General features: G+C 40.7%; 1 protein-coding gene across 2 annotated transcripts in view; it reads left to right on the top strand.

Annotated features, from left to right (window-relative positions):
- The window catches only part of LOC141049743 (alpha-2-macroglobulin-like), a 434279-nt gene that overhangs the window by 350020 nt on the left and 67514 nt on the right, over positions 1–16745 (top strand). For both annotated transcript variants that reach the window (XM_073546469.1, XM_073546468.1), the window contains exon 22: positions 8892–8949. In XM_073546469.1, coding sequence (XP_073402570.1) covers positions 8892–8949 — 58 coding nt within the window. The remainder of the gene's footprint in view (positions 1–8891; positions 8950–16745) is intronic.

The raw sequence follows: 16745 nt of genomic DNA, 5'->3' as shown, positions 1-16745 counted from the left end.
GTATAAGCATCAGTTGTACTGATTAATCTTTTAGTCCCATATGTCAAATTAAGTTCACTGTACTGTGTTGCCAGTGGTACTGGTAGTCTCTTTGGTTGTAATCAGCCTCCTGGAGTGGCATCTTTATATCCTAGCTTGGGGTTCTGTTTCCACCTCTTGTGGTGTCTTTATATTTTCATCAGCTCCTTACATGGTGGAATCTCGTTCCCCTTTTTTGGAGAGGGTTATTTGATGTTTTTTTGTGTCGTGTCTTTTAATGCTAATATTAAAAGTTAAGTGTTATATCCCCTTTTTTTCTTTTTTTTTCTTTTACATTATTACCCCCATGCGTCTCATCATGTACAGTCTGATCACTACTATCTATCATCTTGGCTCTGAATTTAGAACTTGGAAAAGAATAAAAGAACTTGGCACTCAGATTATAATTCTTTTGTTTTATGTTTTATTTGCATCCAGATTATTGCTGTTAAACGTTTTCGATCCAATAATGGATCTTCATCAGAACTTCTCTGAAGGAACGAACAGATATACAAAAATAGAAATAAATCCATATTAGTGAGTATCACAATATAGAGAAAAATATATCAAATCTTACAATGCATAAGAGAAATATATACTTCAAAGAAAATCAAACTATGTCAAGCAGTATGAGGCTTGTGAAATAGTATCTTGAGGATGGGTTTCAAGTACCAGTGATCCATGAGACACGGTATATAGGTCAATATTAAGGAAATAACCACGTTAAATTCCTATAAAACAATCATAAAAAGTGAAAATATGATATAAGGATATCGTGGCCTTCCGGTATCAAGGTGCCAACCATAAAGTGAAGAGTGCTAATTATGCCTGGTGTGTGAATTTTATCTTTCCTATAAGAGAGCAAAGAAACAGACATAAATTGCAGGTCCCTTAGAACAATAACATATGCAGACAATATTATCATGTGCTCATTGATAGTGGTGTGAATGGGAGAGTGCAGGATCACACTTAAAGAAAATAATAGCCAATACCTGTAAATGGTATATATAAGGGGCACTAATGCGCTTGGTATAGCGACCTAAGTCGCTTATTTTGTGGCGCTGAAATAAAAAAATGAACAGGATTTGTTTAGATATTGTAGTAATATGAATCACCAAATGGTGAGGGAGAAAACCAGTGTATTACCTGCTCCCCCTGGCCCAAATAGATTGCGGTGTGACAGCTGGAGTGAAGGACGCCAGGAAATTTGTGGTGTGTCCATTGAAAAAGAGGACGCCAGACAGCACAGGAGTATATGCGGGTTTATATGACCCGGCGGGGAAACTCCCCTAGCTGCGTCATTGGGTCCGTGCACTGTTGGCATAGCGGTCACGTGTTTACCCGGCGGGGAGGGACTGTCTATGTCACTGAGTCTGCGTGCTGCAGACATGGAGGTTACATGGATATAAAGAAGAGCGCGCCTGCGCTGTTTGTATTTGTATGTCGTTATCAGGATGGGGCAAGAGGTGTGATTAAACACCACTAGTGTTGAGCATTCCGATACCGCAAGTATCGGGTATCGGCCGATACTTGCTGTATCGGAATTCCGATACCGACTTCCGATATTTTTTCAATATCGGAATTCGGCATCGGAATCGGAAGTTCAGTTGATTGACGGCCTGACGTCATCATGATGCGCGGTGTGTGCGCATCATGATGCGCCGTTATTTCGGGCCTTCCGGGGGTCTCTGCCGGCCTGCCGGGGGGCTGTGCCGGCCTGCCGGGGGGCTGTGTGGACTGCCCGGGGTCTGTACCGGCCTGCCGGGGGGCTGTGCCGGCCTGCCGGTGGTCTGTGCACCCTGTGGGGGTCTGTACCGGCCTGCCGGGGGGCTGTGCCGGCCTGCCGGGGGGCTGTGCTGATGTCCGGGGGTCTGTGCAAGCATCGTCCGATGGGACTACAAGTCCCATCGGGCGATGCCTGCTACCATGACAGTGATTGACACATTAGCCAATGATGGGACAGTAGTAGTCCCATCATCCGGCTAATGTGTTAAATGTTAAAAAAAAAAAAAATACTACATACATACTACATGCATGCTACATACATACTACATGCTACATACATACTACATATATACTACATACATACTACATACATGCTACATACATACTACATGCATGCTACATACATACTACATGCTACATACATACTACATGCATGCTACATACATACTACATATATACTACATACATGCTACATACATACTGCATGCTACATACATACTACATACATACTACATGCATGCTACATACATACTACATATATACTACATGCATGCTACATACATACTACATGCTACATACATACTACATACATGCTACATACATACTACATACATACTACATACATACTACATACATACTACATATATACTACATGCATGCTACATACATACTACATATATGCTACATACATACTACATATATACTACATACATGCTACATACATACTGCATGCTACATACATACTACATACATACTACATACATACTACATGCATGCTACATACATACTACATATATACTACATGCATGCTACATACATACTACATGCTACATACATACTACATACATGCTACATACATACTACATACATACTACATACATACATACTACATGCATGCTACATACATACTACATGCATGCTACATGCATGCTACATACATACTACATGCTACATACATACCACATACATACTACATACATACTACATACTACATATATACTACATGCATGCTACATACATACTACATGCTACATACATACCACATATATACTACATACATACAATACATACTACATACATACTACATACATACTACATGCTACATACATACTACATATATACTACATGCATGCTACATACATACTACATGCTACATACATACAACATACATACTACATACATACTACATACATACTACATGCTACATACATACTACATATATACTACATGCATGCTACATACATACTACATGCTACATACATACCACATACATACTACATACATGCTACATATATACTACATGCATGCTACATACATACTACATATATACTACATGCATGCTACATACATACTACATGCTACATGCATGCTACATACATACTACATACATACTACATGCTACATACATACCACATATATACTACATACATACAATACATTCATACAATACATACATAGACATACAGTACATATAACATAGAGTAACATACTTACCAATACTTGTCACATTGTTCCCCGAAGCCATTGTCTTTTCCGGAATAAATATTAACATAACAAACCACAAAAATACTCACCCACGATCCGAAGCAGTCCACGAGTGTGTCCCACGACGATCTTGGGTAGAGAACGGCAGCATCAGATGATGCTGCCGTTCTCTACGGGCTGCAGGAATCCAATGACGGAAGGTAGGTATCCTTCCGCACTGTATTCCTCCGCCACTTAAAAAAAAAAAAGTCCCTAGTCTCACTTTATGCCATTGCTGCGTGGGAATTTCCCACACAGCAATGGCATAAAGTGAGACTAGGGACTTTTTTTTTTTAAGTGGCGGAGGAATACAGTGCGGAAGGATACCTACCTTCCGTCATTGGATTCCTGCAGCCCGTAGAGAACGGCAGCAACAGCTGATGCTGCCGTTCTCTACCCAAGATCGTCGTGGGACACACTCGTGGACTGCTTCGGATCGTGGGTGAGTATTTTTGTGGTTTGTTATGTTAATATTTATTCCGTAGACGACAATGGCTTCGGGGAACAATGTGACAAGTATTGGTAAGTATGTTACTCTATGTTATATGTACTGTATGTCTATGTATGTATTGTATGAATGTATTGTATGTAGTATGTATGTAGTATATATGTGGTATGTATGTAGCATGTAGTATGTATGTAGTATGTATGTAGCATGCATGTAGCATGCAGTATGTATGTAGCATGCATGTAGTATATATGTAGTATATATGTAGCATGTATGTGGTATGTATGTAGCATGTAGTATGTATGTAGCATGCATGTAGTATATATGTAGTATGTATGTAGCATGCATGTAGTATATATGTAGTATGTATGTGGTATGTATGTAGCATGTAGTATGTATGTAGCATGCATGTAGTATGTATGTAGCATGCATGTAGTATATATGTAGTATGTATGTAGCATGTAGTATGTAGCATGCATGTAGTATGTATGTAGCATGCATGTAGTATATATGTAGTATGTATGTAGCATGTAGTATGTATGTAGCATGCATGTAGTATGTATGTAGCATACATGTAGTATGTATATGGTATGTATGTAGCATGTAGTATGTATGTAGCATGCATGTAGTATATATGTGTTATGTATGTGGTATGTATGTAGCATGCATGTAGCATGCATGTAGTATATATGTAGTATGTATGTAGCATGTAGTATGTATGTAGTATGTATGTAGCATGCATGTAGCATGCAGTATGTATGTAGCATGCATGTAGTATATATGTAGTATGTATGTAGCATGTAGTATGTAGCATGCATGTAGTATATATGTAGTATGTAGCATGTAGTATGTATGTAGCATGCATGTAGTATATATGTGTTATGTATGTAGCATGTAGCATGCATGTAGCATGCATGTAGTATGTATGTAGTATATATGTGGTATGTATGTAGCATGCAGTATGTATGTAGCATGCATGTAGTATATATGTAGTATGTATGTTGCATGTAGTATTTATGTAGTATGAATGTAGCATGTATGTAGTATGCATGTTGTATGTATGTAGCATGTAATTTTTTTTTTTTTTTTTTTTTTTTTACATTTAACACATTAGCCGGATGATGGGACTACTACTGTCCCATCATTGGCTAATGTGTCAATCACTGTCATGGTAGCAGGCATCGCCCGATGGGACTTGTAGTCCCATCGGACGATGCCTGCACAGACCCCCGGAGCCTGCACAGACCACCGGCAGGCCGGCACAGCCCCCCGGCAGGCCGGCACAGCCCCCCGGCAGGCAGGCACAGCCCCCCGGAGCCTGCACAGCCCCCCGGCAGGCCGGCACAGCCCCCCGGCAGGCCGGCACAGCCCCCCGGAGCCTGCACAGACCACCGGCAGGCCGGCACAGACCACCGGAGCCTGCACAGACCCCCTGGCAGGCCGGCACAGCCCCCCGAAAGGCCCGTACAGACCCCAGAGAGGCTGTACAAGGGCAGGAAAGGGTTTTTCTTATTCCGATACCGGAAGTCCCATAGACTTGAATGGGACTTCCGGTATCGGAATAGGCGATACCGATACTTTTTTTAAAGATCGGCCGATACCATCCGATACGATACTTTGAAGTATCGGACGGTATCGCTCAACTCTAAACACCACCATTAAGTGGAGATGTATTCACTACATTATGCGCATATGTTATGAATGATTAAGCCCTGTGTGTGCTAGTCTATAGAATCGATATATGGATTTATGTGATCCAGACCATGATATAAGTCACATCGTAGCGGCACAGGGTAAAATAGAAGGAATATTGAGAAAGGGTTTTAATATTAAAATTTTTCTATTTATTTATATTTCAAATTATGGGACCTGCACAAGGTGCCGAAATGGCATATAAACTACAAGATAATGGAGAATTATTAAAACAGTATGTAGGGTGTGTGGTGACTGTAAAATATACATACAACACTTTGGTTTAAAATACGCTATATAGGAAAAAATATGTCCTGTGAGAATATAAAGGGGGCGGTGAAAATATATTATACCAGGTGAAACAGTTGTCCCAGTGAGGAAGTAGAGAGCCAAATTTAACGATTCTATTGTAAAAAAGAAAAAAAATCATGGTCAAAGCAAGTCATTTAGAATTATTCAGAATTATATAATGTAAAAAACATTAAACAATGATAGCTTAATTCACTGAAAACTTAATGTATCATAATCTCTATTGAGTCCTTTAGGTTCCAAAGTCTGTAGTGTGAAAATCCAGTAGGCCTCTCTTTTTTTAAGTCTTTTTGTCCTGTCATACCCTCTTCTGTCCGATTCAATTTGCTCCAATACTTGAAATTTCAACTGAGAAGTAATATGTCCCTTTTCGAGAAAATGATGTGGAAGAGTGAGATGAGACTTCTTACACCTTATGTTGGATTTATGTTGTGAAATTCCGTCCTTCACCATCTGTGTGGTTTCCCTCACATAAGCTAAGCCACAGGGGCACTTAATTAAATACACAACATACGTAGATTCACAGGTATAATATCCTTTTATAGGAATAGCTCTTCCCGTTTGTGGGTGAAAAATCTGACCCCCTTTCTGTATATTATTACACTGTAAACAAGATAGACATGGAAATGTACCCTGTTTTTGTGTCTGGAGAAACCTTTGTCTCGGTATCTTTATGAGCCAATATCTGCTCTAACAAGCTTGTCCTTCAGATTTCTTGGTCTCCGATAACAGGGGAGAAATGGTTTTTGAAATTCCTCTATCCCCGGGTAGCTCCTCGAAAGCAGCCCCCAATGTTTGTTTATAGTAGTCTGTATCTTTCTCGAATAAGGGCCTTATTGCGGGGTGGTGAAGGACGGAATTTCACAACATAAATCCAACATAAGGTGTAAGAAGTCTCATCTCACTCTTCCACATCATTTTCTCGAAAAGGGACATAATATTTCTCAGTTGAAATTTCAAGTATTGGAGCAAATTGAATCGGACAGAAGAGGGTATGACAGGACAAAAAGACTTAAAAAAAGAGAGGCCTACTGGATTTTCACACTACAGACTTTGGAACCTAAAGGACTCAATAGAGATTATGATACATTAAGTTTTCAGTGAATTAAGCTATCATTGTTTAATGTTTTTTACATTATGTAATTCTGAATAATTCTAAATGACTTGCTTTGACCATGATTTTTTTTCTTTTTTACAATAGAATCGTTAAATTTGGCTCTCTACTTCCTCACTGGGACAACTGTTTCACCTGGTATAATATATTTTCACCGCCCCCTTTATATTCTCACAGGACATATTTTTTCCTATATAGCGTATTTTAAACTAAAGTGTTGTATGTATACTTTACAGTCACCACACACCCTACATACTTTTTTAATAATTCTCCATTATCTTGTAGTTTATATGCCATTTCGGCACCTTGTGCAGTCCCATAATTTGAAATATAAATAAATAGAAAAATTTTAATATTAAAACCCTTTCTCAATATTCCTTCTATTTTACCCTGTGCCGCCACTATGTGACTTATATCATGGTCTGGATCACATAAATCCATAAATCGATTCTATAGACTAGCACACACAGGGCTTAATCATTCATAACATATGCGCATAATGTAGTGAATACATCTCCACTTAATGGTGGTGTTTAATCACACCTCTTGCCCCATCCTGATAACGACATACAAATACAAACAGCGCAGGCGCGCTCTTCTTTATATCCATGTAACCTCCATGTCTGCAGCACGCAGACTCAGTGACATAGACAGTCCCTCCCCGCCGGGTAAACATGTGACCGCTATGCCAACAGTGCACGGACCCGATGACGCAGCTAGGGGAGTTTCCCCGCCGGGTCATATAAACCCGGATATACTCCTGTGCTGTCTGGCGTCCTCTTTTTCAGCGGACACACCACAAGTTTCCTGGCGTCCTTCACTCCAGCGGTCACACCGCAATCTATTTGGGCCAGGGGGAGCAGGTAATACACTGGTTTTCTCCCTCACCATTTGGTGATTCACATTACTACAATATCTAAACAAATCCTGTTCATTTTTTTATTTCAGCGCCACAAAATAAGCAACTTAGGTCGCTATACCAAGCGCATTAGTGCCCCTTATATATACCATTTACAGGTATTGGCTATTATTTTCTTTAAGTGTGATCCTGCACTCTCCCATTCACACCACTATCAATGAGCACATGATAATATTGTCTGCATATGTTATTGTTCTAAGGGACCTGCAATTTATGTCTGTTTCTTTGCTCTCTTATAGGAAAGATAAAATTCACACACCAGGCATAATTAGCACTCTTCACTTTATGGTTGGCACCTTGATACCGGAAGGCCACGATATCCTTATATCATATTTTCACTTTTTATGATTGTTTTATAGGAATTTAAGGCGGTTATTTCCTTAATATTGACCTATATACCTTGTCTCATGGATCACTGGCACTTGAAACCCATCCTCAAGATACTATTTCACAAGCCTCATACTGCTTGACATAGTTTGATTTTCTTTGAAGTATAAATTTCTCTTATGCATTGTAAGATTTGATATATTTTTCTCTATATTGTGATACTCACTAATATGGATTTATTTCTATTTTTGTATATCTGTTTGTTCCTTCAGAGAAGTTCTGATGAAGATCCATTATTGGATCGAAAACGTTTAACACGCATAATCTGGATGCAAATAAAACAAAAGAATTATAATCTGAGTGCCAAGTTCTTTTATTCTGTTACGTGGGCTGGAAACCCTACTTGTGCACCTGCTACCATCTATTTGAGAGAGTGCCTTGTTGCTTCTACTGCGTGAATTTAGAACTTGAGCAGCCGCATACAACCTAGAGAAGACTCCTTCCCTTCTGGCTTCTCGTCACACCATAAGGGGTTACGACATACATAAACATTCTCAAAGGACTAAAAATAATAATAATATTAATATCCTTACTGATAATAATCTGACACAGCATCAACATAGACACAATAATTCACAATCAACCATTGTTTTTGAGGTGGAATAATACACGTTATGCGACAGCATGGACTTGCTCACTTTGCTGACTTGCAAAATAGCTATCATAAATATAACTTACCCTTAATATTATCCATTTGATAAATATATCTAATATTAAAAAATAAATATTTAATTATAATGTAATGCTCTTTTTAGCCTGGAGGTGTCTTCAAGGAGAAAGCACACAGCTCTCTGATCTGCATCACAGAGGGAGGTAAGGGCACATTACATTACCCAGTGATGGAAACTTAATGCAATGAAGTGCAGGGTGTGCGGCAAATTTAATATGAATGGACATTTTTTTACACCTCTTTTTTTGGAAAAAGGTATGTGGTTAAAAGGAAACTGTCATCAGAACATGAGCTATTGTTTAACCCCTTCACCCCCAAGGGTGGTTTGCACGTTCATGACCGGGCCAATTTTTACAATTCTGACCACTGTACCTTTATGAGGTCATAACTCTGGAATGCTTCCATGGATCCCGGTGATTCTGGCATTGTTTTCTCGTGACATATTGTACTTCATGTTAGTGGTAAAATTTCATTCAAATAACTTGCGTTTATTTGTGAGAAAAACGGAAATTTGGTGAAAATTTTGAAAATTTCGCAATTTTCCAACTTTGAATTTTTATGCCCTTAAATCACAGAGATACGGCACACAAAAAACTTGATATCTAACATTTCCCACATGTTTACTTTACATCAGCACAATTTTGGAACCAACATTTTTTTTTGTTAAAAGTTGACCAGCGATTTCTCATTTTTACAACACCATTTTATTTTTAGGACCACATCACATTTGAAGCCACTTTGAGGGGTCTATATGATAGAAAATACCCAAAAGTGACACCATTCTAAAAACTGCACCCCTTAAGGTGCTCAAAACCACATTCAAGAAGTTTATTAACCCTTTAGGTGCGTCACAGGAATTTTTTTGAATATTTAAAAAAAAATGAACATCTAACTTTTTTTCATAAAAAAAATACTTCAGGTTCAATTTTTTTTATTTTACCAAGGGTAACAGGAGAAATTGGACTGCAAAAGTTATTGTGCAATTTGTCCTGAGTATGCAGATACCTGATATGTGGGGGGGAACCACTGTTTCGGTGCATGGCAGAGCTCAGAATGGAAGGAGCGCCGTTTGACTTTTTCAATGCAAAATTGGCTGAAATTCAGATTGGACGCCATGTCACGTTTGGAGAGTCCCTGATGTACCTAAACAGTGGAAACCCCCTACAAGTGACCCCATTTTGGAAACTAGACCCCCCCAAGGAACTTATCTAGATATGTGGTGAGAACTTTGAACCCACAAGGGCTTTACAGAAGTTTATAACGTACAGCGGTACAATTAAAAAATCATATTTTTTCCACAAAAATGATCTTTTCACCCCAATTTTTATTTTCCCAAAGGTAACAGGACCCTAAAAGTTATTGTGCAATTTGTCCTGAGTAGGCTGATACCCCACATGTGGGGGTAAACCACTATTTGGGCGCATGGCAGAGCTCGGAAGGGAAGCAGCGCCATTTGACGTTTTTGGCTGGAATTGAGATCGGACACCATGTCGCGTTTGGAAAACCCCTGATGTACCAAAACAGTGGAAACCCCCCACTAATGACACCATTTTGGAAACTAGACCCCCTAAGGAACTTATCTAGATGTGAGGAGATGAAAAACCGCAGGACAAAACCGCAGAGCAATCCGCAGGTAAAACCGCAGGTCTTTTGACCTGCGGTTTCACCTGCGGATTTTACAAAATCGGCGCGGATGAATCCGCACCTAATCCGCAGCGTGTGCACACAGCCTTACCCTAACGGGAAAATGGAGATAAATACTTTTTTTTTTAATTTTATTATTTTTCCCTACCTAAGGGGGTGATATCGGGGGGTTTGATTTACTATTTATGGCGGTTTTTATATTTGGCAGCTGTCATACGCTAAAAGACGCTTTTTATTGTAAAATAGTTTTTGCATCACCACATTTTGAGAGCTATAATTTTTCCGTATTTTGACCCACTGAGTCATGTGAGGTCTTATTTTTTGCGGGACGAGTTGACATTTTTATTAGTACCATTTTCGGGCACGTGACATTTTTTGATCGCTTTTTATTCCTATTTTTGGGACGCAGAATGAACAAAAACCAGCGTTTCATGAATTTCTTTTGGGGGGGTGCGTTTACACCGTTCCGCGTGCGGTAAAATTGATAAAGCGGTTTTATTCTTCGGGTCAGTACGGTTACAGCGATACCTCATTTAGGTCGTTTTTTTATGTTTTTGTCGGTTTTATGCAATGAAAACTATTTTATATAAAAAATAATTATTTTTGCGTCGCTTTATTCTGCAAGCTATAACTTTTTTATTTTTTCGCTGATGACTCTGTATGGCAGCTCATTTTTTGCGGGACAAGATGACGTTTTCAGCGGTACCATGGATATTTATATGCGTCTTTTTGATCGCGCGTTATTACACTTTTTGTTTGGCGGTATGATAATAAATCATTATTTTTTGCTTCGTTTTTTTATTTTTATTTTTTAAGGGGTTCGCTAAAGGGGTTAACTAATGGGAAAGTTTTATAGGGCGGGTCATTACGGACGCGGCGATACCTAATATGTGTACTTTTATTGTTTTTTTTTTTATTATTTCCAAAAAATGGATTTATTGGGGGAATATTTTTTTTTTTCTTTCTAATTTATTTGGCGATTTTTTTTTAATTATTTTAACACTTTTTTTTATTTTTTTTTTACTTTATTAAATAGTCCCAGGTGGGACATCACTGTCCTGCGACAGATCGCTGATCTGTCACATCACAGATCACTGTGACAGATCAGCGATCTGACACAGGCACTGCAAAAGGCTTCCTCATGCCTGCGCTTTGCAGGCACTGAGGAAGCCAGCTTCCTCAGGCCCCCGAAGGCCCCCGTCGCCATCTTGGATTCGGGGGCCTGGAGGAAAGGAGCCCCCCGCAGCAGCGCTGCACATTGCGCTGCCGTGGGGGGCTCAGGGAAGCACGGAGGGAGCCCCCTCCCTGCCGATGTTTCCCTTTAACCCCCGGTACACCGCGATCATGTTTGATCGCGGTGTGCAAGGGGTTAACGTGTCGGTGGCGGTCCGTGACCGCCCCTGACACATTGTGCCGGGTGTCAGCTGTGATAATCAGCTGACACCCGGCCGCGATCAGCGGCGCTCACTACGTGGGCGCCGCTGATCGCGGTAGACGTACTATCCCGTCCACGGTCATACGGGCCCGGGTACCGTGGACGGGATAGTACGTCGGATGTCAGGAAGGGGTTAAAGAAGCACTCCCATCAAAGGTTTAGCCTGTTAATATATTGCAGTCATATTATGTAGCACAGTTTACTTACAATTGCTCATTGTTCTCTTCTACCCAGTTAATTATTCTGTTTTCCATTAGATCTATTATATCACATGCTTAAAAACAGACTATCCTACTAAGCTCTATGTAGAAACAGAAAGTCTATATGAGGCATCGTCAGAACTACAATTCTGCATCACTACATTCGCTGGCAGCCGAGCTCTACCCTGTCTTCAACTAATGTCCCAGCTGCTGTGCTCTTGCCTTGCCTGTTCCTAGACTTTGCAGTGATGTAGAATTGTAGTTCTGATGATAACTCATGGCAGGATAAAGTGACTTCCTGTTTCTACATGGAGCTTAGAATGACTCAGCTAGTCTGTTTTTAATCACATGATGCCATAGAACTAATGGGAAAGAGACAAATTAACTGAGTAGAAAGGCAAAATGAGCAATTGTAAGTATACAATATGATAACTGTGATATATTAAGATCATAAAACCATTGATGGGAGTGCTTCTTTAAATTGGATTTTTGTGCAAATCTATTTTTTTTTTACGTTTTGGGCATTTGTTTTTTTCTTTGTTTTCACTTTTTAACATATCACAATCTGTATTAAAAGTAAAAAATAGAACTCTTGCTATTTTCACACCAGCTGCTGTGGATTTTAATTTTTCCTATTGTTTCAGTAAGCAACATATTAGCCATCCCATGACCTATTGTGATTTGTGGATCCTTTGTTATCGCCTGTGTATAGAGGCAGCCATTATAATGCTGCCTCTAATAATATGGAACCTTCCTGTAAACGTTTCCTTAAGGGACAGGAAATAAGAGTCTAAAATTCCCCAGTGGCCAGTGTGAAAATTGCAAGATTACAGATTACAAATTTGTTTTTTCTTTAATAAAGATCGTAATATGAAAAAAAAATCCAAAAATTTGTTACTAAATAAATTTAACGCAAAGGCCTAATTTAAACAGTAGGTCATTTTCTGATTATATCTTCTCTTTAGGATTTGTGCTGATGACAGTGATGGTGATTACGGATAGTACTCATCCCCATATTAGTCTATGGGGCCTTGCACATGTCTGTTTTTTTCCGAGACTATGCAAGGAATAAATTACAACACGCATGAGTTGCATCCTATTATCAGATCACATTCGGCCATTCAAGTCTATTGGTCCACTTCATTAACATCTGCATGCTGTCTTTGGCCAAGTTCACACGGTCAGTATTTCGTCAGTATTTTACATCAGTATTTGTTAACCAAAGCCAGGAGTGGGTGATAAATCCAGAAGTGGTGACGTGTTTCTATTATACTTTTCTTCTGATTGTTCCTCTCCTGATTTTGGCTTACAAATACTGATGTAAAATACTGACCAAATACTGAACATGTGAACATGGCCTGATTTTCACAGACAGACTGAATAGAGAAGGTGGAGAAAGTTTTTTTTTTTTTCCCTCCACATACAAGAAAATCAGATTACACTCTGATCACACGCTTATAAAACTCTGATCAGAGTGTGATTAGCATAATCTGACCAATTTTCTCAGATGAGCCTTAGGGTACCGTTACATTTAGCGATGCACCAGCGATCCCGACCACGATACGACCCGGTCAGGTTCGCTGGTGCATCGCTAAATGGTCGCTAGTGAGCTGCCAAGCAGGCAGATCTCACTAGCGATGCAGCGATGCTCGGCGGTCGCTACTTACCTGTCAGACGCAGCGATGAAGACGTCCTCCCGCCCGCGTCCACGCGTCGCTCGTCGGCGCCAGCAGGAAGCTGCCGATGAGAAAATAACCAGCGGGGGAGCCGGTCGGAGGTAAGTGTCACATATAGCGATATCGCTAACAATATCGCCGCTGCGTCACAAAATCGGTGACACTAAAGTGATATCGCTAGCGATCTCGCTTAGTGTGATGGGCCCTTTAAGAAGAATGATCAAATGTGCATTATTTATAGAAAATATGTGCCAACTATTAGGTGGAGAAAAGAGTTTATCCTGCCATTGGCACCATTGTGATCAAGACATTTTTTGCTATATTCCCAATTATTTTTATCACAAATCCCAGAAATAAATATTTGAAGCTAATGCGTTTATCAAGATTGACTTTTTTTTGTCTAAGCTTCCTGCATTCTATTCTATCTTGCCTGTAGTAAATTTGAGATCATCAATGCATGTGAGATGAACACTGCTGCACATGGCGCAGCCTCTATCCTGTCCTGTGCCATGCTTTAGTCCAGTATTTTGTGGTGTTCCAGAATTCTGCTCACAATATAGAATTATCTAAATAACTTTAGATTCTGATAGATACAATCCATGCATCAAAAGACTAAAAAGGCTGTCCAGAAATACTGCCTCCACACAACGATTTCGGCAAGTTAAACACTGTTGTGTGCTGTTAATGTGAATGTCAATGTGCCTAAGGCTGGGGTCAGACTTGAGAGTGCAATGTGAGAAACTTGCCCGAGTCTCGCACCTCAATACCCGGCACTGCTGTCAGCACTCGGAACCGGAGTGTGCGGCGGCATGTATTTCTATGCAGCTGAGTGCTCCTGTCCTGAGTGCCGGCGGCAGTGTTGGGTATTGATGCGCGAGTTTCTCGCATTGCACTCACAAGTGTGACCCCAGCCTAATTGTGATGTTCTCATGAACAAATGAGAAAATATTAAAGGGGTTGTCCAATTTCTCCCAAATTTTTTTTAAAGGAGCAGAGCATGGGATAAAATAGTAAAATCAGATATAGTCACTGTTTGTAACCTCTGTCACTCCAAAGATTTTTGTTGGGGTAGGAAGTGATCTTTTGTTCTTCGGTCACGTGACCACTGAAACCTGTGATTTTGCTTTTTAAATATTTCAGGGGATGACATGCAACTAAAGAGGAGCAAAAATATTCTAGTGGAATTGAGTTCTGCTCTAATATTACATAAATCCACGTTCGTCAAAATGTGGATTTTTTTTGTAATTCGATTCCGTGCAGATTCAGTAAAATGGTTGCCGTAAAGGGCAATAAAAAAAATACTTATACTCACCTTATCACTCACTTCTCCAACCCCTCTGCTCCACACCGTCAACCATCTGGTCCTTGGAGCATCTTCTTACCATTACGGCTCTTGCTGAAATCCCTGGGCCTCTTGTCACTAGGACGGGACTTTTGGCTCTGAGGAGGCTCGGGATGTCTCCATGCACGGGCATGCAAGGTCACAGCGCACATCGTGACATCATGATGCAGTATCCTTACACATGCGTAAAGAGACCTAGTGCAAAGAAACCCATTGGTTTTAGCATGAGTGGCAGTGATAGTAGATATGCGAGTACAACAAGAACAGCAGCGAAGAGCAGAGAGTGCGAAAAGTTGGGCTGTGAGTTGAGTATAAGTATTTTACATCTTATCTTTATTATGCTCTGGTTTTTGGAGAGACCCCAGAGCATTATTATTATACATTTATATAGCGCCATTTATTCCATGGCGCTTTACAGGGAAAAGGGGAAATATAGACAAGTATAATAAACAGGTGCAAGACAAGGGACACACAAGTACAGAAGGAGAGAGGACCCTGCCCGCGAGGGATCACAGTCTACAGGGATGGGTAAGGATGCACTAGGAGAGGGTAGAGCTGGTTGTGCGGTGGTTCAGTAGACCGAGGATCATTGCAGGCTGTAGGCTTGTCGGAACTGGTGGGTCTTCAGGTTCTTGTGAAGATTTCCGTTGTTGGTGAGAGTTTGATGTGTGGCGGCAGAGAGTTCCAGAGTATGGGGAAAGCACGGGAGAAGTCTTGTATGCGGTTGTGGGAAGAAGAGATGAGGAGGGAGTAGAGAAGGAGATCTTGAGAGGATCGAAGGTTGCGTGCGGGTAGGTACCGGAGACCATGTTACAGATGTATGGAGGAGACAGGTTGTGGATGTCTTTGTATGTCATGGTTAGGGTTTTTTGAACTGGAGCCTCTGGACAATAGGAAGCCAGTGAAGGGCCTCGCATAGGCGGGAGGCTGGGTAATAGTGGGGGGACAGGTGGATTAGTTGGGCAACAGAGAGTAGGATACATTCAAGCAAAAAAGGAAGCAGACTGGGCCGCAATAGCATGCAAATATGAAAAATGAATTGCATTACTGCATTAGAAATATAAAAAATTGAGAAAGTTTAGCGCATAAAATGGCCAAGTTATGGGTACCTGGAAGCCACGTTAAGGCATTTCTCGTTTTCCAGGTCCCTGGAAAACGAGAAATGCCTTAATGTGGCTTCCAGGTACCCATAACTTGGCCATTTTATGTGTGGCGCCCCTGAGGGTTCAGTTGCCACAGAGGTACTGCACCTCCTCCTGAGGTGTGGTACCCCACCATCCAGGTGAGTTGGAGGCTCCTAACCCCGCTCCAACACTCGCATCCCGCACAACATGGTAGTTCAGCAAAGCCACATTGCGGCTCCCTGCTTGGAGTGTAGCAGAGCACCTTTGGTGGCTCCCTGCTTGGAAAACAAAACATGCTGGGAGGCGGGTGGAGTTTAGAATACATAAAAGAGTGGGAAGGTTTAGAATTTCAGTCAGTCAGTCACTCAGAGAGGAGTGAAGAGAGAGGATCCCTGAGAGAGGGATGGAGGAAGGAGTGCTGCAGCTGCCTCAGTGATCTGAGCCAGCTGGCACAGGAAAGGAAAGAAGGAGAAAGACATTGAACAGAAACCTGATCTTCCATAAGATGGAAAGACAAG

This window comes from Dendrobates tinctorius, unplaced genomic scaffold (assembly GCF_039654945.1).
Source record: "Dendrobates tinctorius isolate UK_male_01 unplaced genomic scaffold, ASM3965494v1 ptg000147l, whole genome shotgun sequence".
Classification (NCBI taxonomy): Eukaryota; Metazoa; Chordata; class Amphibia; order Anura; family Dendrobatidae; genus Dendrobates; species Dendrobates tinctorius.
Note: the sequence above shows the minus strand (reverse complement) of the source record. Positions and strands in the feature narration are given on the sequence as shown.